Here is a 23467-nt window from a genome sequence, read left to right as displayed (position 1 = left end):
CAATCCAAAAACCCCAAAACACTTTGGTGGACACGTTATAATCCGCACTTCACTACGCTGTTGAACACCAACAAATAATATTGTAGCGTTACGACACTGAAGCAAATACTGGGAACTACTTGTTCTTTTGAAATCACTACGCCCAGACGCCATGTTTAGTAAGTAGTTCCGTTTTAGTAATAAAGCGAATAAACAACTCAATCTGGTAATTTTGCATGAATATTTCACAGTGTAGTGAATGTGCAGATTATAACGTGTCCACCAAAGTGTTTTAGGGTTGTTGGATTGTGTATTTGATGAGTTTGACGAGGGGGAACAAAAATACCATTCACTTCCATTGTGTCCATCCCGAAAACCTTCCCCGACTCACCTCTGAATAAACAACAGCTCGCCCTCACAAAAAAAGTAAGTATGCTGTTCGAAATGACTAAGGAATTGCACTAAATGGGCCAATTTGCCAAAATGTTGAAGTATCGCTTTAAAGACACCGTCCAACACACTGTGTGAGATCTTTTCTTCTTAATTAAAAATAAGGTTCAGTTGTTTTAATGAGTTAGAAAGCAAAAAGTGAGATAAATTTAATTGGAAAAAAAAAATGTGTGTGTGTGTTTTCTGTGTGTTACCTGTGGCTGGGCAGCATGGTGGTCCGAGGCGCCTCGGGCTGCGAGGCCGCCGTGCCGGTGGCGTGGCTGGAGAAGCGCCGCTGCGAAACGGCGCGCGGCAGGAAGGCTTCGTGCTCGCTCACCACGCTGGGAATGCTCATGGAGTCATCTGAAAGGCGCGCGCGGAGGAGATCACGTCACCCGTCGAACAAAACCCATACATGCGAAAGCGATTTGGATTTTCGAGACGGGGGAAACAAAAAAAAAAGTCCGTTACTCTCTTCGTCGTCCTCGTCGGTGCGGCTGAGCGTGTCCTGCGAGGGCTGGCGCGACGGCTGGCTGTCCTGCTCCCACACGGTGCCGGTGCCCGTGTTGGAGCGGGACATCGTCGCCAGGCTGAGGCGGTAGGCGGATGTGGAGGTTCCCACGGTGCTGATGGAGGTTTTACCCTGGTAAGCTGTGGAGCGGGAGGAAAATAAGGCGTCACCATCAAACGTAGAATCTATTTAGGACAGGAACATGAGATGGGTGGTGTCGGCGTCTGACCCGATCCGCTGTGCACGGCCTCTTTGAGGATCTTCAGCTCGTTGTTGAACTCGGCGAAGAGCGAGCTCTTGCAGAGCGGCCGCGGGATGAATCGGCGCTCCAGCTGATCGGCGATGTGGTGGCGGGCCGTGATCTCCTCCTGGGAGTCCGCCGGCTGGGTGAGCAACTGCCAGACGACAAATCGCAACCCGCAAAAAGTTGGAGTCGACGTCTGAGAAAAGGGCGGAGACGGCCGTCGGCGACGGATCACCTTGCACTGTATGAAGGGCCTCAGCAGGACGAAGATGGGGATACGGGTCCGGACAATGAAGTCGATGAAGTCCCAGAATGCCAGGCCGCCCACCTTCCTCAGAGCCATCTCTTTCACCTGCAGGCTCAGGCGGTACCACTGGTTTCCCAGCGAGCGCTCGAAGCAAACCAGCACCACCTTCAGAGCTGCGGATCGACGAGGACAGAAAAATTAGTGAAAGGAAACGACTAAACGGTGAAATATATTCACCAAAAACTGCTGAGATACCCAAGTACGCCGCCTGGCTGGTGGACTCGGCCAAGCCCTCCCGCCGCAGGTCCTTCCCCGTGTCTCCGGGCGTGGAGCAGTGAGCCGGAGAGGCGTCCAGCATGAAGTTCTTGGTGCGGGAGGTGGAGATGATCCGAGGAGGCAGGAGGATGTTGATGACCGTCTGGAGAAGCAGGAAGATCTCCGGCTGCTCAAGGTGCGGGCTATCTGCAACACGGTGAATAAACATCCATGACGCTCAAGGACACTTTGGCATGTAAAAAAAGGTGAGAACCTTACCTTTGCTTCCAGATCCCACGGTCAGTACAAACGGGATGAGCAGGTTGAGCAGCATCCCCTCTCTCCTTTCCTGATTGGTGAAAGGCGAGATCACATGGCTGAGAGGAAAGTCCTCCTTTAAGGCCTGGAAGGGGAAGAAAGGGAAGTTTTTTTTAACTGAGGCAGTGTGGAGAACGATCCAGATTGATGAGAGTTCCAGCTAGAAGCACACCTGGATCTGCAGAGCCACCAGCCGGACCACGGCCGTGCTGAAAGGCAGCGGGGGGGAGAGGTAGGGGCTGAGGTGGAGGAGGGGCAGCCCGTCCGCCACGCTGGAGGGTCCGACTACACCCATCACCTGAAAGCGTACGACAGCGGTGCTCAGAGCCTCTGGTAATCCAGCCTTCTGAAAAGCGATCAAAGCAGCGATTCGCGCTCCGTACCAGGTTGACGCAGACGTTGATGAGCGAGCGCAGGTGTGGGAGGAAGGAGATGATCGGCTGCCTCTGCAGGGTCAGGCAGATTCCCTCGATCAGGCTGCTGGCCGCCTCCCACTCCACCTGTCTCCTGGAGGACAGCACCGTCACCACCGCCAGACCCCACAACCAAAGAAAAACACATTGTCATGAACTTAGAAATATCAATATCAAATGCATCGATCGATAAGATAGAAATGTTTTCCTAATTTTAAAAGAAAAGTAATTAGTGCGACTGTATTGACACAAAACGTTGCCAAGCCAACAAACACAGCCAGCTGAGAAACAGTGCAGCAACAGATCCTGACGGGAAGAAGAACCCCCCCCCCCCCCCCCCCCCCCCGGAGTCCCCTCTGAGCCGGCTGTGTCCGGTCTGTTGTCATAGAAACAGGTTTGTTTACATTGTGATCCATTATTTTTCCTGTTTCTCCCTCACAATATTCACTGGGGCTTAAAAAATCCTCAAGAGCAACAACATTCATCTTTAGATGAAACCTTCCGGTGGCCATGATCAGAATAACTCTCACTGGAACTCAGGTGGCAAAACCAGCCACATTTTTGACTAAAACAGAAGTAAAAACACTGAAGTTCAGGATCTGAAATGTACAGAATGATTTTCAGTTGAGTGGACTTCTTTTGGTACAGGTTCTCAAATGTGTTAAAAATAGATATTCAACTCAACTAAAGGCGTTCATCCATGAATCACCCAATTTCTTTGATAGTTAAAACAAGAAATTGGCCAGTTTGGAGGATAAAGTCCACATATTTTTCAAAGTTTAAGAAAAAAATCATCACAGACATAAAGACTAAAACAAATTCTGTGCCCCATTTGGCACATTTGCGCAAATAATCGAAAATAACTCAAATAAAGTTCAGTTTTAGTGTGAATTACACTAACTTTACATGCAACAGCATCCTGCCTAAATACTGATTCATCATTAAACAAGATATCTGTCTGATTATTGAATTAAAGTTTGCTGAAACGTCTGTTTAAAGTGACGTGGATGGAACTAAACTGAACACCCTTGGCTCAGAGGGGGGGACCGCCAGAGATCCATTGTATGCACACACAACCTTTTTTTTTTTTTTTTTTTTTTTTTTTTTTGCTTTTCACTCCTCCCCAGCGAAGACACAAGAAAACACACCACAGCAGCACTTACGGTACAACAGCACCCACGAAGGCAGCGCTTAACAGAGGACAGTGCCAAGAAGCCGTCTAGCTACGGTACACACCACGGCACCGGTACAGCACGATACACAGCGACACGGAGAGAAGAATCGTGTTCTACAGACCTGCTGCATAATGCCTGTGGGCGAGCGCACCTGAGCGTGGGCATCTTGTGGATCTTGTTGAACATGCGGTCCAGCCTCTTGAGGATCAGGATGAGGGCGGGGCGGACGGCCTCGGACGACCAGTCCGTGATGGGCAGCATCTCCATGATGTAGCGCCGCAGCCCGCGGCTCTCCATGGTCAGGGTGTCGTACGGCGCCAGCTTCAGCAGGGCGTGGGCGATTTCTGCCAGCCTGGCCGAGACAGTCAGGAAAACACTGTTTGTAGAAGCATTCGCCCAATTTTTGGGTAGGGTTTGATTCCTGTTCTTTCCTCTCTTTCTGTGGAAAAACTGCTTTGCCTCATCGAAGCGTCCTCATCATCTCGGACACGGTTTGCAGTCACTTCTGGGTAAAACCTCATCACCTCATGTGCGACTTGATGTCCAGCAGCTCCAGAGCGGTGACCCGCGGCTCGCCGGCCACGTTCTGCAAGATTTTGAGCCGGGGCCCGCAGTGCTTGTAGAACTCGGTGCAGATGTTTAGCAGCGACTCCCGAGGCCGGCGGAACTCCTCCCTGGCGATGCGCTCGTCCAGCTCCTCCCTCGGCATGCCCTGGCCCTCCTCCAGGAGGTGCAGGTTGTCCCTGGGAGCACAAAAACCTCCTGTCAGGCCCCAGAACGAATCTCTCCTGTCACGATGCGAAGCGAATCGGACCTGGTGTTGACTCCCCCTGACATGGCGTGGTTGGCTGCGGTGCCGCTTTTATGGCCTTGGTCACAGCGGGACATCTGGGGGGCCGTCATTGGCCTGTAGAGGAAAAAAAAAAAAAAAGAGTTCACCAAGAGGGACTGTTTAGTTTGACTTCCACTCATGAGACAGACCTGGTGAGGGTCTCGGAGCTGTACAGGAGGGCCTGCAGAGAAGTGGCCAGAGCAGCGATGGCCGCGATCTCATCCCTGGCGGCCGAGGCGGACTCCATCGTCACCGTGTTGCTCTTCAGTCTCTGGAGGAAACAAGGAACCAAAGCCTCCAGCACCATCAGCATCTGGAGGCTGAAGTGAAAAGTGTCAGCATGAAAAGCTGAAGACACAAGCAGAAATTAGATGTTTTTTTTCCCCAATAATTTCGCAAACCTCCTGAAGGATTCGGGCGCGTAAGCGACGACGGTGACACACAGCTTGATGGCCTCACTGATTGAAAAGGTCAAATCTTCATTGCCATAACAGAAGTCTGTGGAGGGAAAGAGAAACTAGAATGACCTGTGGTATGTTTGCGGGATTTTTCCATCAAAGTTAAATTCCTAAGAACTGGATCGGAGGCATGTTTTGATGTAAGATGAGCTGACATCAAAGTGCGCTCAACACTAATTGCATGTGGCATCGGTCGGAGTTTCTGGGCATCACAACTGAACGCCGAACAACTGTTTGCTCTGCGCTCGGTCTGACGTGACCCCTACCTATGGCGGCTTGTTGACTGCAGAGTTAAAGTGACAGCTTTACCGAGCGAGCGGAGAGGTTTCTCTGCCTTGACCAGCTCCAGAGCGTCCAAGGCGTCTTGGGTTTCGCCTTCGAGAGACACGAGCAGGTCGAACAGACACTGGGCCGAGACGCCTTTGGACAGACCCGTGCTGGTGCTGGTCTGGACGAAAAAGGACAAGCAATTTACGTAGAAGACAGGGTGACGCATCCTATTAAAAACGGACAATGTCTTCAGGTCTTACGGTGAATTCGAGCAGCGGCGCGACGCTGGCGAACAGCTGTAGGATGAAGGGTTTTCGGTGGAGGATGTAGAACTGTCTGCAGCAAAATTCGATGCCCTGCCTCAGCAAAGGATTGCTCTCGTAATCAGCGTAGACCTGTCGCAAAGGCACAGAGGGGGAAACTCTATGATTTCGACCTCAAAGTGAGTCTCTCGGCGTTAATCGACTGTCGCTAAGAGATGGGCGCCACCTGCAGCATGGTGGGCAGCATCCACTGGTATCCGCTCAGCGAGAAGAGGTGATTGAAGTGAACGGCGGTGTTGATGGCGGTCGCCGTGTACTGCCTGAGGAGGGCGCTGTCCTCGGGGTGCAGCAGCAGCGCCCCGTTGAAGACGTTGAGGAACAGCATCATCTCGTCGCCCCACGGGTATTCGCTGGGCATGCCCAGAAACATCTCCTCCAGCAGCTTGATCCACAGCACCTTGTGGAGGGTGTCCAAGCCGAACAGCTCCTTTCCTGAGAGGCAGACGAGAAGTTGTAACAACAAAAACAGCGACGCGCGAAATGAAAATCTGGCACTTGTGCAACCTTGCGGCTCATTGAAGAGGGAGAACTCGGCATCGATGGCAGTCCGTGGGAAGGAGGGCAGACGAAGGAGGTCCTCCTGCAGCAGGGAGACGTGGGATTGCTTGTGCACGGCTGGCATGTGCTGGGTGAGAGAGATGAGGAAGAGGACCCGGCCGACCTCCTCCAGTTTCCGAGAAAACACCTAGGAAAGGCAATCAAACCATCTCACAAGTCTGCAGAGCTTTCAGATGATGGAACCAGCTAAAAAACTCTTTTCTAGTGAAGTTGCAATCGGCTTAGACTGCTAAGAGTAGCTTACTTTTTTGGTATCTTTCACCTCGTATCATAGCCTTTAGTCAACTAAAAACATGGAATATATCTCAATGGAGCCACTTTCATTAGACCCTGTGAGTCAGATTTCATGTTTTACCTGTTTCTGGATGAGCTCCTGCCCTTTCTCGGGCAGCATGTGGACCAGGTTGAGCTGTGGAGAGACCGACCTCCGAAAGGGATAGATGTCTCTGACATACGTCTGATAAGGAGAGAGAACGAGGGACAAACATTACAGTGGACGGTAACACGAGGACACAATACTCCCAAGCTGACTCTGTTGCAGTTTTCTAGTTGCTTTATATTTATTTTTACCTTGGAATAATGGATGAGGTTCCACCGTTTGTCCATGAGGAAGTAGTGTGCTGATCTTGCCTCGGGAATGTTAAAAAATTCAAGACACTCCTGGTCGGATGAAGGAAACATTTATGAAGTCTAGCTTAAATTTAGTTTGGGTGCTTCCCGACATTGGACCACACATCCTTACCTTCAACAGGGCCTCAAACTGAGTGTCTTCATGAACAGGAAGCTGTGTCGGGATGTCACATTCATTCTGTCCATGAACCACCAGGGTTTTGGTTCCTTTATCAATCAAACACAGGAAAGAGTGTTACAGAAAACATTTTCCTCGTCTTCGGACATCTCGAATGAAGCATGTCGTCACCTGGCATGGAGGCAGTGACCAGCAGTTTAACCTCACACTGCTCTTTCTTCATGGTCTGCTTCAGGTCCTTGAAGAACAGCCCCTCCACGTACCCCACCACCTCCCACAGAAAGGTCAGTGTGGCCGAGATGGCGTCCATGCCCCACTCGCACGGAGTCCGCACAAAGTACATAATCAGTCCCACCTGGATGGGAGGGATTCACAAAAAACGGAGGACGGTCAGCTGGAGGACTGACGAGAACTGGAGGCATATTACAGGCATCTGTTGCTTCACCAGGTAGTTGAAGAGGATGTGAGAGGTCTGTGCTGGCAGGTCGCCGATGTTGAGCAAAAGCTTCCTCAACATGTACATCAGCTCATCCTGCCTGTTGCTCACTGTCAGCTTTTCGAGGAAGTGTCGGAGAACGAGGGCTGGGTCTTCGATGAGGCAGTTCCACAGGATTTGCTGAGCGACGGCGCTCACTAGACAGACAACAAACAAATACTTTTTTTATATCAACCCAAAGAAATAATGGCTCTGGAGAGGTGCTGATTCAAGATCTCCTACCGGCAACACCGTCCTCTCGAACCTCTCCGTCTTCCATCAGGTGGACTATCGGAAGAACGGCGGCACAGATGCATGCTGGGAAGACAGCTTGAGGCGGCTGGAGCATGTGGTGAGTAGGAGTGTGCTCTGTTGTGTTTTCTTCATCTGGTGGAGAATTAATGGAGATCAGGCAAAACAATTTCTCACCATGAGCATTGTGTGTGTGTGTGTGTGTGTGTGTGTGTGTGTGTCTTTTACCACCCTACACAGTAACATTTTTACTCTGTGTATTTGTGTGTGTGCATGTCTGCACGTCTCTTTCATGCAATGTACCCGGTAACCTGCTTAATTTGCATTTCAGCACCCTGGACAGCACTATGTTTATTCAATGCACTTGTGTAGGACTGCGTTTGTTTGTGTAGGTGTCCGACTGTCCGTTTCTTTCACACAATTTACCTAGTAACTGTATTAAGTGATATTTCAGCACAATGGACGGCACTTTGTTTACTCTATGTGTTTGTGTATGAGTGTATCTTTCTCAAAATATTACGAATAACCGTATTAAGTTGATATTTCAGGACCAAAGACAGCATTGTATTTACTCTCTATGCATTTGTACATGAGAGTATGTGTGTGTTTTGTTTTTGTTTTTTGTTTCGGTATGTCTGTTTTTGGGTGTGTGTGTGTGTGTGTGTGTGTGTGTGTGTGTGTGTGTGTGTGTGTGTCTTTCACGCAATATACCTCGTAACTGTCTTAAGTAGTACTTCAGAGCCACAGACGACACAATGATTGTTCGATGCACTTGTGTAGGAGTGTGTTTATTTGTGTGAGTGTCTGATTATTTCACAAAATGTCCCGAGTAACTGTATTCAGTGACATTTCAGCACCATGGACAGCATAATGCTTACTCTCGTCCACGCATTTGTATCTGAGTGTTTGTATCTTTCACAAAATGTACCTCGCAACTGTATTAAGTGTTTGATCGACAGGTTTGGCGGTCCAGTTTAAAAAAAAAAAAACCCTGTTTAATTATATTTTTCTACCTTCAGCACTGGCCAGCGAGCGCACCGACCACACGGAGCCCCGGCGGAAAGAGTAGTTCCTGTGGGAGTTGCTGGAGGCGCACGATGGGCTGACGGACAGACGGCGGGACGCCAGGTTCACCACTTCTTCTGCTGGCGGGATCAAACACAACACGCTATCAGGGTGCGCAGTTACCGGCAGGTGTTTACAGGCGCCACGCGACTCCCGCGTGTGTGCGCGGCAGCCCCACCTTCCTCCTCCTGCTCTGGCGGCGGGCTGCAGGTGGGCTCGTAGCACGCCTCCTGAGCCACGGGGATGGCCGTGATGATGCTGGCCTCGCGGCCCAGCCGCCGCTTCTCCTCCTCCTGCTGCAAGTTCTTCAGGATGTGCTCAGCTCGCTGGTGGGATCGCGACACCGCCCGGGCCGAGAAGGATTTCTACAAGGAGGGGTGGGAGGGGGGAACGGGGGTCGGGGGCGAGCATCGGATCAAGCGGTTTCACGGGCGCAGCAGCGGGTAAAGACACACAGGGGGGATTCAGAATGAACGAATGCACAAACAGATCAAATCTCTCAGGGGAGTCGTGTGCACAGCTACTCTAGACTTAATGGTGACATCTGCGGAGCGTTTCGTAATGTAGAATGACTGGACAACACATTAATACAGTAACTCTCCTCCAGGGCCTTGATCACATGCTCTAATGCCACCCTGAGCATCATGAACACTGTTGGAGCATCGAATCGTTTTTCAAATCATGACAAATTCGTGACACAGATAAAAAACGTGTTCAGACTGGAAAATGGAGAATTTACTGTATCTTGTGTACAGTAAATGCCTCACTGCATTCACACAAGAGCTCATACACATACATGTCCAAGTAGGCTCGAATGCATGACATGAGGAAAAAAAACATACACAGCAAAGTCATTCTCATCCAATGACCATGCATCAAAAGGCACAACACGCACAAAATGTCTGTATGTCCGATGCATGCTGTTATTTAGTTTCAAAGCAGGTGCTAAGGTACTGGGTTTTTTTTTCAGTTTTTTTTTTTTTTTTTTTTTTAAATCAAACAAAATAAATGTGGTGTGTATCAGTGAACAAGATGCAACTGGTTCGAAATGACCCATGAAACTGCCACAGCTTCTGGTCCATGATGAAAACCTAAAGCTTTCCAATGGAGACCACTTCCCCCTCCTGTCATTAATGATCTGAGGTAACAAGATGCATCAGTACAAACATCTGGACAGAAATACCAACTTACTATGGTATGGACTGACTGAATTAATGTGGGGTACTAAAAACAAAGACAGTCGATAGATAAATTATAGAACATGTGTTCGCATCGGTTGTCATCAGAGTGTAAAAAAAAAAAAAAAAGAAAAAAAAACATATCTTGATAGTCATGCTATGTAAGAAAAAACACAAGAAGGCTCCATGAAATCTGTGGCTTTAGTACAGATTAGCAGTTTTAAGCAGATTTCTTGGTGCGAGCCTCCACTTTATATGACTAAATGCGTTTTAAAGGCATGATCTGGGGTTAAATTCAAAATAAACCCTTTAAAAAGAAGAGCTTGGGGAATTGTTTTGTCACGACACCAGTGCAGAGTTTCCTCCAATAAATCCATCCAGGAGCAATCACTTTGAATTAAAACACACAGATACTATTAAAATGGTTCGAAACAATTTGTTTCCTTGGCTAAAAGTTATAGTTTTTACTCAATTCAAGGACCGATGAATGGAAAAATCCACTCACTACTGTCCGCCATGTCTGGCGAAACATTTCCTCCTGGTAGAAACCCTGCAGTGGCGTTCAGTGAAGCTGAAATTTCATTGACATTTTAAGGTGTTTGAATGTCATTATCACTGTTAGCAGCAGTCTTAATAGTGTCGTTATGCTCATTAAGCAGCCGAACTGAGTCAGACTTACAGACTGGTCTTCGCTGATGGGGTCCTGGACACTCCCGGTGTTCTGAGGCACCCAGGGAGGGTCGAATATGGGGACACAGGGCATGCCCAGTATTGGGGACGGTAGAGTGAAGTTGATGCTGGGTGGAGGAATCTTAAAAAACAAAACAAAAACCAAAAAAAATTACATGTCATTAGACTCCTATAATGAGTCAAAAAAAGCTACTGATGTATTGCAGGGTACCTTAAAGATCTGCTGGGCTCCCTCCTCCATGCGTGGCCACACCTGGTAGCGGAAACGCCACAGTGTGTAAAACTTGAGGATGGAGTTGATGCGCTGGCACGCTTCCTGGTGCTGGAACTCGGCCATCATCATCTCGGTCACTGCGTTGGGGACCTTCACGGCGCACAGAAGGAACATGGCAGCTGGAGGGGGGGGTTTGAAAAGGGCAAAGTGGACGGAGCGAACGGGGCGTGAGATAAGGAGGTGAAACATAGCTAAGGGGAAAAGAATAATTAAGGGCGAGGCATAAGGAAAAGGAAAATGTACGTCTCCGTCCTCTCACCCGCAGCAGCTGCCATATGCTCGTCCACGCTGAGCAGGAGTTCCCACGCCGCCGGCTGAATGTCTCCATACATGTCGTCTGTTAGGATCGGCGCTGCCTTGATCAGCAGCGAAAGAGGAGCTGGAGATAGGCTCATCACCTGAATAGCGGAGAAAGCCTGGTCAGAACTTGCAGTTTGTTTCAGTCCTGAGAAATCCACACAGCATCCAACACCCAAAAGTTTTCCTTTTTCATCTGTAAGCGTTGTGTAAATGGAGCGTAAGATATCACTGACCTGGTTGCGGATGTATTTGAGCATGCCTGTGTCCTTCTTCCCTTCTGTGCTGGAGTCGGTGGGTCTTCTCTTCATGGATGGGGTCCTTAAGCACGACTTATCCGAGCACTGGAGGAAAAAAAGAAGAAATGAAACGACGCAAATTTCAAAAACTCGTCCTGTCAAAGGATTGGGTTGGATCTCCACCTCTTTGTTCTTCTTCGCACGACCCCCAATGTTCCCGGAGGAGACGCTGTCCTCTCGCAGGCTGTCCACACTCTCGCCGTACACCAGCTTGATGGCACGGACCAGACGGGCGCAGGAGCGGCTGTGGTGCTGGTAGCAGCGTGGGTGGCAGAAGTCGATGTGTGTGCAGATGAAACTCTGCTGGTTGCACAGCAGGATCATAATCTGTGACGGGAAAGAAAGCAGCAGGGAAGCAGAGTCAGTCACTGGGCACAAAATAGGATTACGACCCACCGACCGCCGGCCGACGTACGTGGAGCCAGGACATGTTGCGGTGGTAGTTGTCCTCCGCTCCTCCCGAGCTCGGGCCTTCTGGCTCGATGCTCGGTTCACTGGTGCTGAAAGGACTGCCTGCAACATCAAACCGGATTAGAGTGAGGAGGCTGTGATCATTTCGGGTATTAGTTTCACGGAAACTAATATTTTCATTAAACCTGCCAAAAACAAGTGCAACAAAAAAAAAAAGAAAATGAATTTCTATCTCAAAGCAGCATGACTACAACCCCCTGTGATGTTAAAATATTGTTTAAAAGCGCAGGTAAAACACTGAAGCTATGTTTAGACTCTCAGCATCACTTTCTCTCCAGCAGCAAAGGGTTTCATCTGCTATTTACCGATGTCGGTGACAGTATCCCTGCTGTGTGTTTGTGATAGCAGCCCCTCTTCGTTCTCAGACTCCGAGTCCTGCCGGGACAGCTTGGTGCTCTTCAGGCTCCCCGCCCGGCGTATCGATGACAGGGAGCCGCCCTTTTTTACCCGGAAGCTGCGGGCCCCTTTGATCTGAAGGAGCCGGGAGCCTCCGATGCGGATCTTCCGAACAGGTACTGGAGAGCAGGGAAGCGGGGAGAGATTGTCTATAATCACCGATGAGCACTTTGTGAAACGGGAGCAGCGGGACGGAAAAAACGACTCCGAGTTAACATTAGGTTTCACCTTGAGCTTCCTGGGTCTTCTTGTCGTCACAAGTGGTGTCTGACTTCAGAGTGTGGCTGCTGCTGTTGAGCGAGTCATGTCCGTCTTCGTCGTCGAGGATGCCGGCAAAGCTGATCTTCCTCTCATAGCGGTGGCGGCCGAGCTCCGGGTCCAAACGGAGGCGGCAGCTGTCCAAGTCCTGCAACACATGAGCGGCATTGCCTTGAAATCAAACCGTCAATGGACTCTCCATTGGTTTATTGACTGAATAGAGATCCTGTCTGACCACGAGTGGTTCAGTGCGAGGTCGCGGTAAGCAGGGGAAAGTCTCTCGCAGGAAGGTGGTGATCTCCAGCAACAGCTGGCAGGCAGCCATCTTGAGAGCAAACGGGCAGCCACATTTTGTTGGGTTTACTGTGTCTTTGGGGTGAGGAAAGAAAAAATGGAATTTGGTTAGAACATTTATATATAGAACAAAGGAGAGTTACTACTGAGGTTCTATGAATCCGGGATGACGGCCAGAATACAGTGATGAAAGCACTGAATGTCCCCTTTGCGCATGCGCTGTTCGAGTATGCATACCAACAACTTCACCCGTGACTCGGAATTTAATCCCGTCTTGTATTAAATTCCAGTGTCGCCTCAGGTTCGACTCTTACAGAATCTTCTTGTGTGATCATGCAGATTCTGAGTGACGGAGCGCTCTGAGTGTTCGTCCAGGATTCTTAGAACCGTAGTTACAGATGTAACTCTCATTCTATTGCATCCCTGCTGAACGCCGGATGGCAGTGCTGAAAGCAGTGAATGACGTATTCCAGCTTAGTCACAAGGATTCCCAGAACCCACCTCACTGGGAAGCTTCCGCAGGGTCGAGTACCACACCACAACCAGCGGATGGGGAGTGGCAACATTCACTCTGTAAAACTTGGAAAAGGTGCTGAGCGTCAACCAGGAAGCAGGGGTACAAATTTCATCCAGGGGTACTCCCCTCAGGGTGGGCCAGGATGTGGACACTGTCCTGATGGAGTGCCAGTGCATTCCCGGTGGCAGAGGGCAGCCCACTGCTTGGTAAGCATGACCCTCCATTGAGATTGCAGGCTGTACCCCTCGGCCAAGGTGGAAACCATCCAGGGCTCTGAGGCTTGAGCCGCCCAGAGGCTGAGTTGCTGCTGGGAAAAGAAGCCGACGGCTGGACCAAGGGCATCAGTCCCTGGCCCTCCGACCCCTAGGGGGCCCAGAGAGATGGTCAGCGGGACCTGTCCCCTGGGGTCACCTAGTTGGTAAGCGGGCAGGAGCTTCTCTCCAAGATCTCCACCGTAATAGCTGAGCCAAAAAGCTGCCCTGGCTCCATCGCCACACCCTGGAATGCCCTCCTAGACGCCTCCGTCAAGGAGGACTGTGCCAGCCTGGAATCCTGCCTGGACGCCCCAGCTCCCATGATACCAGAGCGAAAGCATGTAAAGGTGAGTCGCTAAAGCTTACAGCAGAAATGTCAACGCTACCCTCCTGCAGGGAAGCGGAGAGGGCGAACATGAAGTGAGCCGGGAAGGTCCGTCAGCAACAGACTGTTAAACCGCAGTAAGCTAACACCCACTGTGCGGCTAACGGCCACAGCGGGGCTCAAGAGCCAGGGGATAACGCCACGTGTTCCCACTAGCAATGGTAGCTAACACTTGCCGTATTGCTCATGGCAACGGTGGGGCTGGAAGCCAGGGGATAACGCCACATGGTCCCACCAGCAACGTTAGCTAACACTATCCATGTTGCTAATGGGCAGAGCTGCTGCTAACAACTGCAGCCAGCATGCCCACGCAGCAGCTAATAAGGTTTGATACAAGAAAAAAATTCAGCCACCTTACCGTCTGCAGGGAGGTGAAAGACGAAATCCCTCAAACTTGAGGAGACACCACAGTGGCACCAACCCACCTTGAGGAAAGTGAGTGTGGTAACTGCCATCACAGCCTTACGAGGGTGAACTTTGCTGCTCCGACAAACTTGTTTGCAAGGCTCCCAGCAACGCTAGCGGGCTAATCCCGTAATTTTCAATTGTATGCAAACTGCACACGACAAGAAAAGAGGAGCCGAAACTGAGGTGACACCTGAATTTAATGCCTTCTCGGGTCACTCAGGGGTCACGGGCGATGTTGTTGGTTTGCATACTAGAACTGCGCATGAGCGAAGGGAATGTTCAGTGCTTTCAGCGCGGCCTTCTGGTGGTCAGTAGGGATGAAATAGAGCATCTTTCAACACTCACTGTCGTCCAAATAATCCTCTTCCTCGTCTTCCTTCCGCATCCTTCGCTTGGTCTCTTCATCATAAATGTATCCCAGGATGTTGGCGGGACTCTCACTGTCCGAGTGGCACAGTTCACTCAGCCTGGTGCCGATTGCCTGAGAAGGTTAAACACAGAAAGATTGTGCATGCGTGTGAAAAGGGATTGGGGTTAGGATAATCTGTCACCCATTTCTTTTTAATAGGGTGTGATTAACTCACATCTCCCCACTGGCAGAAGTGCTTGGCAGCGTTCCACTGCAGCTTCTGGTTTCTTTTGTTTCCCACAATCGGTGAGCGTCCCCGGGACAGTCCCCTCTTGGTGATATTCACATGGTGGCCTTTCATCCACTCTGGCCAGTTGCCACGGTTACAGCGGTGGACAAATCGGGCACATTCAAGGAAAAGTGACGCCCGTGCTACAACCGGAGCTTCCTGCAAGAACCAGGAGGTGAATGAATAAGAGAGAGGTCACATCAAGGAGCGTTTAACTCGTTGTGTCCTGACTGTACCAGGTCCAGAGCAGCAGCCAGAATGGAGGCGTCCGGTATGGTTCCAGGCTCGCAGCAGTTCAGGAGGAACTGGAAGCGTTTCATACCCTGACGGATGGCGCCCAAATTCACCACATTCTTGTTCTTCATGGCCTCCTGACTGGCTGCGAGACGCTCCTGAAACCCATGAGGTCCTGAAGGACAAGACGAGGAGCGTGATAGGAAAAAAATGGAGGGAACCGTTTACACAAAACTGGGACGCTCGAGCTGTAACACTGACGTTAGAAAAGTAGCAGACATTTGAAGACATTCAACAAATAGCACCGAAGAGCCACTGACAGATGAATCTGAGTGAGAGATGACACACAGCCATCAGCAGAGGTTACACTTAAGTCTTGTGATCTGGAGAATAACGAATCTGACGGACAAGAACATTTTCAAATACATCACATTAGATCACTTTATGACAAGTGTGACCACGGCCGGACGGAAGAAAGCTGCATGTGGACCACTGTGTTCGTCACTGGAAAACTCAGGCACTGGAAAATACCACCAGACGTCACCACAGAAGAGACGAAGAGCACACCAACAGCATCATGCTCCACGTAGCACAGGAATATGCTCTACGGCAGAAAGATGGTTTTCGTAAATGGGATTCACTTCGTCACTTCCTCTCTTTTCACAGTCCAGTGAAACGAAGAGGAGAGGGATCGATGCTGAAAGGGACGTGCACATTTGGAAAGACGGAGACGTGGGGTCGGGACACACAAAACAGAGAATCAAGACTGATCGCGGCAACTTAAATCTGAATGCTCTGGGTAAAAAGACGGCACATTTAGATCTTTAGACTGTGTAACAGTTCTCAACATTTAAAAATACAGTTTGCACTTAGCAAACAGCCAATGTTTTGTCTTGGCATTTTCACGACTGAATCAATGTCTTGCGAATATATGGTGACATTATTGAGATCTACTCACTTTTCAAAATAATACAAATACTGTATTTCATGACTCCAATAGTGTTGGGTTAAAGTCGTCAACACATTGCGGTGTTTTTTGGACTACAGTGTGCAGCAGGTCATTCAGAATCAAAGACGTTGACGGTTCGATGAGGCGGACATACGACTTCCAAGCAGCTATCTGGCAGATGAGGAATGGCGGACGAGAGAGGAACTGACGAAAGACGGAAGACGCTGTAGGCGACACAACACCACACGGGACGAAAAACAAGAGGCGGAGGCAGAAAGGGAGAGGACTTGACAAAAAGGACGATGGTGGGGTAGGGGCGTGACTGGGCGAGGGGGGCGGGGGTGGTGGGGGGGGCACCCCAGGATGGGGGAGGTCTACCATCTTTCTCTTCTGTGTGGTGAAGCTTGGATGGATTCCTCCTGCCAGACCTCCATTTACCGAGCCGCTTGAAGAAATTCTCCTCCTCGTCCCTGCCGAACTCTGGCACGGCCGCTCCGCTTTCAGACAGCTTCACTGCACTGGTGAACTTCACCTAACACACAAGACCAAAGGGTATCACCACACACACACATACCGATCGGTAACCAAGGATGTGAAAGGAGCATTTCGGCTGTGTCTACACGACGTTTCATTTTCATTGCGCTACACCTTATAAAATCAACTATTAAGGTTAGTGTTGCCTGAGTAGCAAAAAAATGTTTGGTTTATGGAATCAGTTAGACCTCCCCAACCTTAGAACTCTGGCGTATGAAGGAGAGTCGATCCACTGAGCTGATATCGAGCAGGTCCTCAACCCCGTCCGTCAACCCGGAGAGAGACGAGCGTTTCAGCCAGTTGCCTGGAGACACAAAACGTCAGAGAGATACGGTACAGACGGGTTTCAAAGCCATGCCCGGACAGTACACTGCATAGACTTCGAGCACACATGCAAACAAAGGTGGAACACACACAAATTCAGGGTGCTTCAAGTCAACGATTCACAGACTGAGGTGCATTCAAAAATGGTGTCCAAAAGGGACAAGGAGTAACTTCATTGTTTGCAAAAGACCATGGTTAGAGAGATATTTGCAAATAGACTTTGGGAGTATGTCTCCAGAAACAGAGTGGAGTGTAAAAACTGCACTGTGAAGCCAAAGTAATGAGGCTGAGGATGAGTGAGGCTGAAGTGATTAGGATGGCGGATATGCTGGGCAAGATTGACTTTGGAAGAAAGACCATTATGTAGAACTTACATAATGCCTGTAATCGAATGTGTCTGTCTCTACATTAACATAAATAATGGAAAACGAAGTTATCTCATCATGTAGGTCTTCAACGATTTGCAAATACAGTGTGACCGAGGTCTGGAACAGACAGACAATGACACAAACACTGTATGGAGGTGGCTCCACATCCACATACGTAGGACAGAGAGAGTGAGTGGTTGGCGAGCGGTCCGACGGCATGCTGAGGAACGGAATGGGGAAAAAAAAAAAAACCAGACCGAAAGAGATGAAGTGACTGGGCCTCGAGGCAGGAAGTGTTGGACAATGGACAATAAAACACATGAGGTTAGAGTGGATGTTGAAGTGACAGCATAATGCAATGAGACAAATCTACCTAAAACAAATTTAAAGTATTTTAACACTCATATTTTCAACTACCAGCCTGTAAATTAAAGTCTCGATCATAACCCACCGATTGGCAGCTTCAGTTTCTTCCGGAGTGAAATGCGACGGGATCGGGATCGAGAACGCCGGTCGGTGGTGGTACCGGAGTGTGCGGTGGTGCACTCGGAGGTGTCCTGCTCCGACTGGCTGCTGGTGTCACTGGCGGCACTCTGCGACTTGAACATCTTCCTCCAGAAGTCCTTCCTGCCCAGCAGAGCTCCCGGGATCTGCTCCTCGCTGCAGGAAGAGAGAAAGGCAAGAAAAAGAGAGGATATGAACATATATGTCAGAAAAATAAGACGAATTTTTGGAGCATCTGATACAGGATCGACAGTTTTCCTAACGTGAGCGGACACACGGCAGCTGGCCTCAACACAGATGGTGCTATATGAGCATGCTGTGAGAGGGACACTCACTGTTCGGGTGTCTGGGGGGGTCTACTGGAGATGTAGCTGCGACACTCATCTGCAGCACTGGACACCTGACCCTTCTCCCCGGACACACCTGCCTCAGACCTGCACACACACACACACACACACACACACACCCACAAACAAACACACACAGGCCAAGACACAGACTCAGACCACCAAGCTGGGATGAAGTCTGAAAGCCACTTATATGTGGGACGAACACATCACCGAGTGTCTGTCTGCGGTTTTGCCTGGACTCCAGTTGAAAAGAGCGAACTGATGGCGTTATGCAGATGATACCATGTTTACTTATCAATATTCTCTGCATTGTAATGGTAATACATGTATTGCTTCCAGATGGGAATGTATTTAAAAGGTTTGGACAAAGAGAGAAGTGAAGCATCAGGTAGCAGCATTCCTATTAGAGGCAGCCATTAGACTGTGATAATGGGAATATGGTGACTCTTATTAAAAAACCCCATAAAATATAAATAAAACCAATGCTGGTGGGGCATCAATTTTTTAACAACACACAAGGGGAAACTTTGCATTTCTGAATGCCTGCAGTGCACAGTTATAGCGGGTTTGTTTAAAGTCTGTAATGGCCTCTGACATGCTGATTCCTTGATTTAATTTACACTGATGCACAAAAATGCTCAAATAACCAGAGAGGCTCTCATTCTTGCTTTACCTTGCTTGTATGGAATAATATGTAGTGTCTGCTTAGTTTAGCCAGTTTTTTTGGTTTAATACACTGGTAACTATTAGACTTAAAAGACATATTATACACTAAAGGAATACAGCTCCTTAATATCTAAATAACCTCTTCATCATAGGAATCCAGGATTCTGAAAGAACTAATGCATATTTTTTTTTTTTTTTTTTTATCAAGACTTAAATTATTAATTCAGGTAATCGTGTACATCAATAATGTCATTCCATTTAAAGTTTTGGTTGATAAATCTCAGCAGAGGTGTTCCGAGTGGCAAATTTACCAACTAGACAAACTAAAGATGCCTCATTTTCGCTCTTCAGATGGACACGTAAACAGACCTTTTTCAAAAAGTTGTGCTTCCCCCTGTTCTCACGGAGTGTTTTCGCAAAGTTACACCTTTGGAGCCATTTTCATAATCAGGTGTTTCTATGTTTAGCTCTTTATCGGAGAACGGCTTGTCACATAAGTAGCTTTCTCAAAATAAGAACATCAGATCTCAAGCAACAGAAATGACAAATGAAGACAAGACAGAAAAATCCAAAAAAAAAAAAAAAAAAAAAAGTCAAGCAGTGATGAGAGGCGTAGCTCGGATTTAGCATAAAGTAAGAAATTCCAGAGTACGTATTGCCCTTATGTGTTATTTTGACTTCGTGACGGGTTGGCTAGTCGGTGGGTACCTCCTCGGCCCGGGCTGTTTGGCCTCGTCCTTGTCCTCGGGTTTCTTGGTGGTGGTGACCTTCTCGGCGCTGTCCAGGAGCGCGCTCAGCGCCACCCTGCGGAACACGTTCCCGTGGGCCTCCTTGATAAACTGCACCAGCTGGCGGATGTCACAGTACAGGCCCTGGAACAAGCAACACGAGCGTGAGGTGAGAATGACGGGACGAGTCGACTAAGTCGGGGGGGGAGGGTGGGGGAAAGAAATGACGAGGAATGTTTTCTGCACATGCATATATGCATAAGTGTGTCGTGCACGGGCGCGGGCCCGAGTTTGACAAAGGCACCGGCTCCAGCTTGTGAGTGGGTGGCCTTTGATTCGGTGCCATGACGAAGCCTTGCCCTGCAAAGCGTGTCATCTTCTGCCAACCAGTCGGGCCAGCCTGAAGGCGCTGAGAGCGCCGCGGAGAAGGCCACGCACAGTTTGACCATCCAGACTGAAATAAATAGGACTGGCAGGTAGGCTTATTACATCCAGCCAAACACGCGCTCATAAAAATCCACCTTCTAGCAAATTTAGGTCCGCTGGACAATTTACTCTTATCGAGTTTTTAGTGCGGACGGTGCGGTTTTCACTAAAAACGTGTGAAAATGTCGCGTGTTCGAATGACTTCAGATGGCGATGAGGGATCCTTGGATCGCGACGGGTCAGGCGGTCGCGCTCGTCACTCACGAGGTTCTCGGGGCTGTGCAGCTCGTGCGTGGTGGACGCGCAACGGGTGATGAGCGACTTGAACATGCAGCCCACCACCACCGCCTCCATGTTCTGAGCCACGGACTTGTTGTCGCCCGTGGTGAAGTTGTTCCCGAAGCCCGCCTTGTCTGGAAGAGCAAGACGGGGGAGAGAGAGAGAGAGAGGCAGGAGAGACCACCGATCACACGGGAGGAGGTTTAGTCTTCTCGTCGCTGACAAGCATTGAGTCCATACATCGGGTGGGGGGGGGAACGGGAGGGAAAAGGGGGGAGGGAGGGAGGGAGGGAGGGGGCAGGTGGGGGGCAAAGGAAAGGGGTTCATAAAGCATAATGGGAGGGGGAGCAAACTGAAAAGGATTCTGGGTAGGGGGGGTAAAAAAAACAGGCATGCAAGTGACTAAGGCCTGCTTTGTTCTCTTGGTCCAGTTAGATGAATCTTATCGTCTAAATCGAGGCTAGATTTTTGGGAGTTGCAGGCGAGTTTGTCACTTTTCGGACAGAGTGAGGGGGTGCAGCAATGAAAGCGGTACCTAGGGAAGGGTCTGATCAGTTACTGCGCAGCGCTATCATTGACTGGTATTGATTATTGATCATGTGTATCTACCGATGTTTCTTTTTTTCGCCCTCCTGGACCTCTCACCTGCACTGCCGTACTCTGCAAGAGAAAAGAGGCGGGGCACAGGTTGATTGACATCAGGCCAGCACAGAAAGGACGTGGCACCCCCACCTCCGCGCGGAGGCGAACCAGACACACACACACACACACACACACACACACACACACACACACACACACACACACACACATCAAAATATCAACAAGGTGCCATGTTCACTTTCAGAATTAAAAACACTCATCGGTTCAGTAACTTGCCAATTAAAACGGTGTTTGTTATGACAGTGGTGACAAGACAATACTTTCAATTGTCAGTGCAAAACTGAATTGGCATGTACAATGTGTCTCAATGCTCAGCGATCGAACCACTGATTGAGCAGAGATGCGAATGGGCAAAGCTTCGGATTGGCAAGTGTACAGAATGGATGAGTGAGTAAAGGAAGGAGGAGGAGAAAAAGAAGGAAAATGGAAGCAGGAGGAGGAGGAGGAGGAGGAGGAGGAGAACCAAAACGGACAAGCAGAGACACGTGGAAGGAGGAAGGGGGAGGGGGGGAAATAACACATATATAAACACAGATAGCGCTGAAATGTAAAAGTCGGAGTGCGGGGGGGTGAGACAGCCGTAGAACAATTCAGCTTTGTCAACCGTACCAGATTGTCCAAAAATGGGTTCTACTCTGGGACTGAGCGCCCAGGTTAGACCTTTGAGCGTGGACGTCGAGTTCGTTTGGGTGTAATATCTGCAACTACTAGCCAAAGCGATTGATGATGCACCATTGCAAAATGGAAAGACCTGAATTTTGCACACAGAATCCTCGGATTTGTGCAAAAGCGGAGTAATGCACGGCAAGGCCAAAATGAAGGTCTTCAACTCTGAGAATGGTTCTGCAAATGTCGGTTTTTTTCAATGTAAAAGTTCCTTGAAATGACTTGAAATAAAATTCAACTGAATGTTTTGACATTAGGACCCAATTAGTATATGCAAAGTTTGCAATTATACTAACTGGTTAAAATGCAAACTCTGCTAAGGAACCAGCCTCGCTGGCTTCTCACTCGCTTTGTTGACTAAATCCATAAATTTCCAAAAAAACAAACAATCTGTATGGGTCCAGTATGATGAATGGCAGCATGCAGATTAATGTTATCGAAACTCTATATGAGGATTAGAGCATATCGATCATCGTGATGCAGCCCATCTGAACAGGTTATCAACTCGTTCCCCTTCTCATCATCAGCGCATTTGTTTTTTTTTTTTGGGAAAATTCTCGCGTGTATGCGTCAGGATCGGAGTCCCCGCTAACACACCACATACTCACTGTCGGTGATGGGCTCCATGCAGAAGCCCAGCAGTGCATGTAGGAAGTCCACAATGTTATTGAGGGAGTCTTTGTTGACATACTCGCGCATTGTCTGACGGAACTGCACCTTGTCCAGCTTGTAGAGGTTGGTGAGGCAATTCTGGGCCTGGAAGACGCATTTTTTTTTTAGTAGTTAAGGGATTCATTGTTGCGCGAACCGGATCTTGAGAGAAGATTCTGACCTGCATCCTGAGACGGTCCCCCGACAAGCCGCGGTGGCCCTCGCCGCAGCCGTACGCGCACCCCAGAGATTTAACGATCTTTATCAGCATGGTCAGAGCCAGGCGGTGCGTGCTGAAGCCCGAACTCTCCTCCTGTCCGGTGAGACAGGAAGTGTCAATCAGGGATGCAAATCAGTCGCAGTTTTCATCTTATTTTTTTTTAAAACAATGCACCTTTTTGTCGTTCTCCTTGTTGTTCTTCACGTCGTCCTTGCTCCCCTGCCCGCTCCCGCCGCCGCTCCCGCCCCCTCCTCCGCCGCTGCCTCCGTCGTCCCCCCCGCCGGCCCCCGCGACGGGCCCCCCGCCCTGCGCGCCTCCTCCCAGCCCCTGCCCGGCCGGGTCCTTGGCCCGGGCCTCCTGGTTCTCCTTGTTGTCGGGCTTGGAGAGCTTCTTCCCCATGCCCGGCACCACGCCCAGCTGCAGCAGGCAGTCGATGATGTTGAGGGCCACGTCGCAGATCCGGGAGCTGATGTCGTGGCTGAGGACGGCGTACAAAGCCCTCAAAACCGCCTGGGTGACAAGAGGAGAAGAAACTTTACCCCTTAACTTCCAACAAACCGTGCGAGCGCCGCTCCCGGGGTCACTCACCGTGAGGTCCAGCATGCCGTTCTTCAGCACAAAGTTGTTGGTCCCCTCGATGTTCTCGCCGTCCTCCAGGCAGGAGTAGTTGATGCAGGAGTCGGTGAAGCTGCGCGGCAGGTTGGCGCAGGCCAGCGGCTCCACGGGCATCTCGGGTGCGGTGACGGGCGTGCACAGCTTCTTCATGTGCTCGGTGAAGAAGTCGGCGTAGCCCACGTTGAAGGAGGCCACCGTGGTGTTGAACGCCGCCATGGTGATGGTGGAGATCTGCGATCGGACTTCAGAAACAACGGGCTTTCATGCATTTACGTCGGAGTTCCTTCCGCTCTGGATCCACTCTATTCCAGGTTTTCTCGCAATCCTGCAAATTGTGTCAGAATCTTTTCTGTACTTGTCTTGTTTTCTCTCTGAATCA

At 49.6% G+C, this 23467-nt stretch overlaps 1 protein-coding gene across 18 annotated transcripts in view; it reads right to left on the bottom strand.

Annotated features, from left to right (window-relative positions):
• Nucleotides 1-23467, bottom strand: part of unc80 (unc-80 homolog (C. elegans)) — a 35236-nt gene that overhangs the window by 4173 nt on the left and 7596 nt on the right. For 3 of the 18 annotated variants that reach the window (XM_030086287.1, XM_030086289.1, XM_030086295.1), the window contains exons 13-61: nt 23062-23330; nt 22648-22983; nt 22435-22566; nt 22211-22358; nt 20883-20933; nt 20259-20407; nt 19549-19712; nt 18160-18258; nt 17772-17980; nt 16826-16932; nt 16473-16626; nt 15148-15320; nt 14858-15070; nt 14619-14754; nt 12651-12784; nt 12386-12563; nt 12067-12306; nt 11706-11803; nt 11414-11617; nt 11228-11335; nt 10954-11092; nt 10632-10813; nt 10410-10541; nt 9744-9776; nt 8731-8917; nt 8501-8632; nt 7479-7622; nt 7206-7393; nt 6932-7115; nt 6755-6849; nt 6583-6672; nt 6368-6469; nt 5959-6139; nt 5621-5886; nt 5392-5526; nt 5171-5309; nt 4805-4901; nt 4553-4723; nt 4386-4478; nt 4096-4314; nt 3693-3923; nt 2367-2490; nt 2156-2281; nt 1945-2068; nt 1666-1872; nt 1399-1583; nt 1149-1314; nt 880-1059; nt 624-771 (exon numbers count right to left, since the gene is read on the bottom strand). In XM_030086287.1, the coding sequence (XP_029942147.1) occupies nt 624-771; nt 880-1059; nt 1149-1314; nt 1399-1583; nt 1666-1872; nt 1945-2068; nt 2156-2281; nt 2367-2490; nt 3693-3923; nt 4096-4314; nt 4386-4478; nt 4553-4723; nt 4805-4901; nt 5171-5309; nt 5392-5526; nt 5621-5886; nt 5959-6139; nt 6368-6469; nt 6583-6672; nt 6755-6849; nt 6932-7115; nt 7206-7393; nt 7479-7622; nt 8501-8632; nt 8731-8917; nt 9744-9776; nt 10410-10541; nt 10632-10813; nt 10954-11092; nt 11228-11335; nt 11414-11617; nt 11706-11803; nt 12067-12306; nt 12386-12563; nt 12651-12784; nt 14619-14754; nt 14858-15070; nt 15148-15320; nt 16473-16626; nt 16826-16932; nt 17772-17980; nt 18160-18258; nt 19549-19712; nt 20259-20407; nt 20883-20933; nt 22211-22358; nt 22435-22566; nt 22648-22983; nt 23062-23330 (7702 nt within the window). The remainder of the gene's footprint in view (nt 1-623; nt 772-879; nt 1060-1148; nt 1315-1398; nt 1584-1665; nt 1873-1944; nt 2069-2155; nt 2282-2366; nt 2491-3692; nt 3924-4095; nt 4315-4385; nt 4479-4552; nt 4724-4804; nt 4902-5170; nt 5310-5391; nt 5527-5620; nt 5887-5958; nt 6140-6367; nt 6470-6582; nt 6673-6754; nt 6850-6931; nt 7116-7205; nt 7394-7478; nt 7623-8500; nt 8633-8730; nt 8918-9743; nt 9777-10409; nt 10542-10631; nt 10814-10953; nt 11093-11227; nt 11336-11413; nt 11618-11705; nt 11804-12066; nt 12307-12385; nt 12564-12650; nt 12785-14618; nt 14755-14857; nt 15071-15147; nt 15321-16472; nt 16627-16825; nt 16933-17771; nt 17981-18159; nt 18259-19548; nt 19713-20258; nt 20408-20882; nt 20934-22210; nt 22359-22434; nt 22567-22647; nt 22984-23061; nt 23331-23467) is intronic. The other 15 variants (XM_030086291.1, XM_030086294.1, XM_030086299.1 and 12 more) reach the window with 12 other exon arrangements.

Source organism: Salarias fasciatus, assembly GCF_902148845.1.
Source record: "Salarias fasciatus chromosome 23 unlocalized genomic scaffold, fSalaFa1.1 super_scaffold_20, whole genome shotgun sequence".
NCBI classification, from domain to species: Eukaryota; Metazoa; Chordata; class Actinopteri; order Blenniiformes; family Blenniidae; genus Salarias; species Salarias fasciatus.
This window is presented reverse-complemented; position numbering and strand designations above follow the sequence as displayed.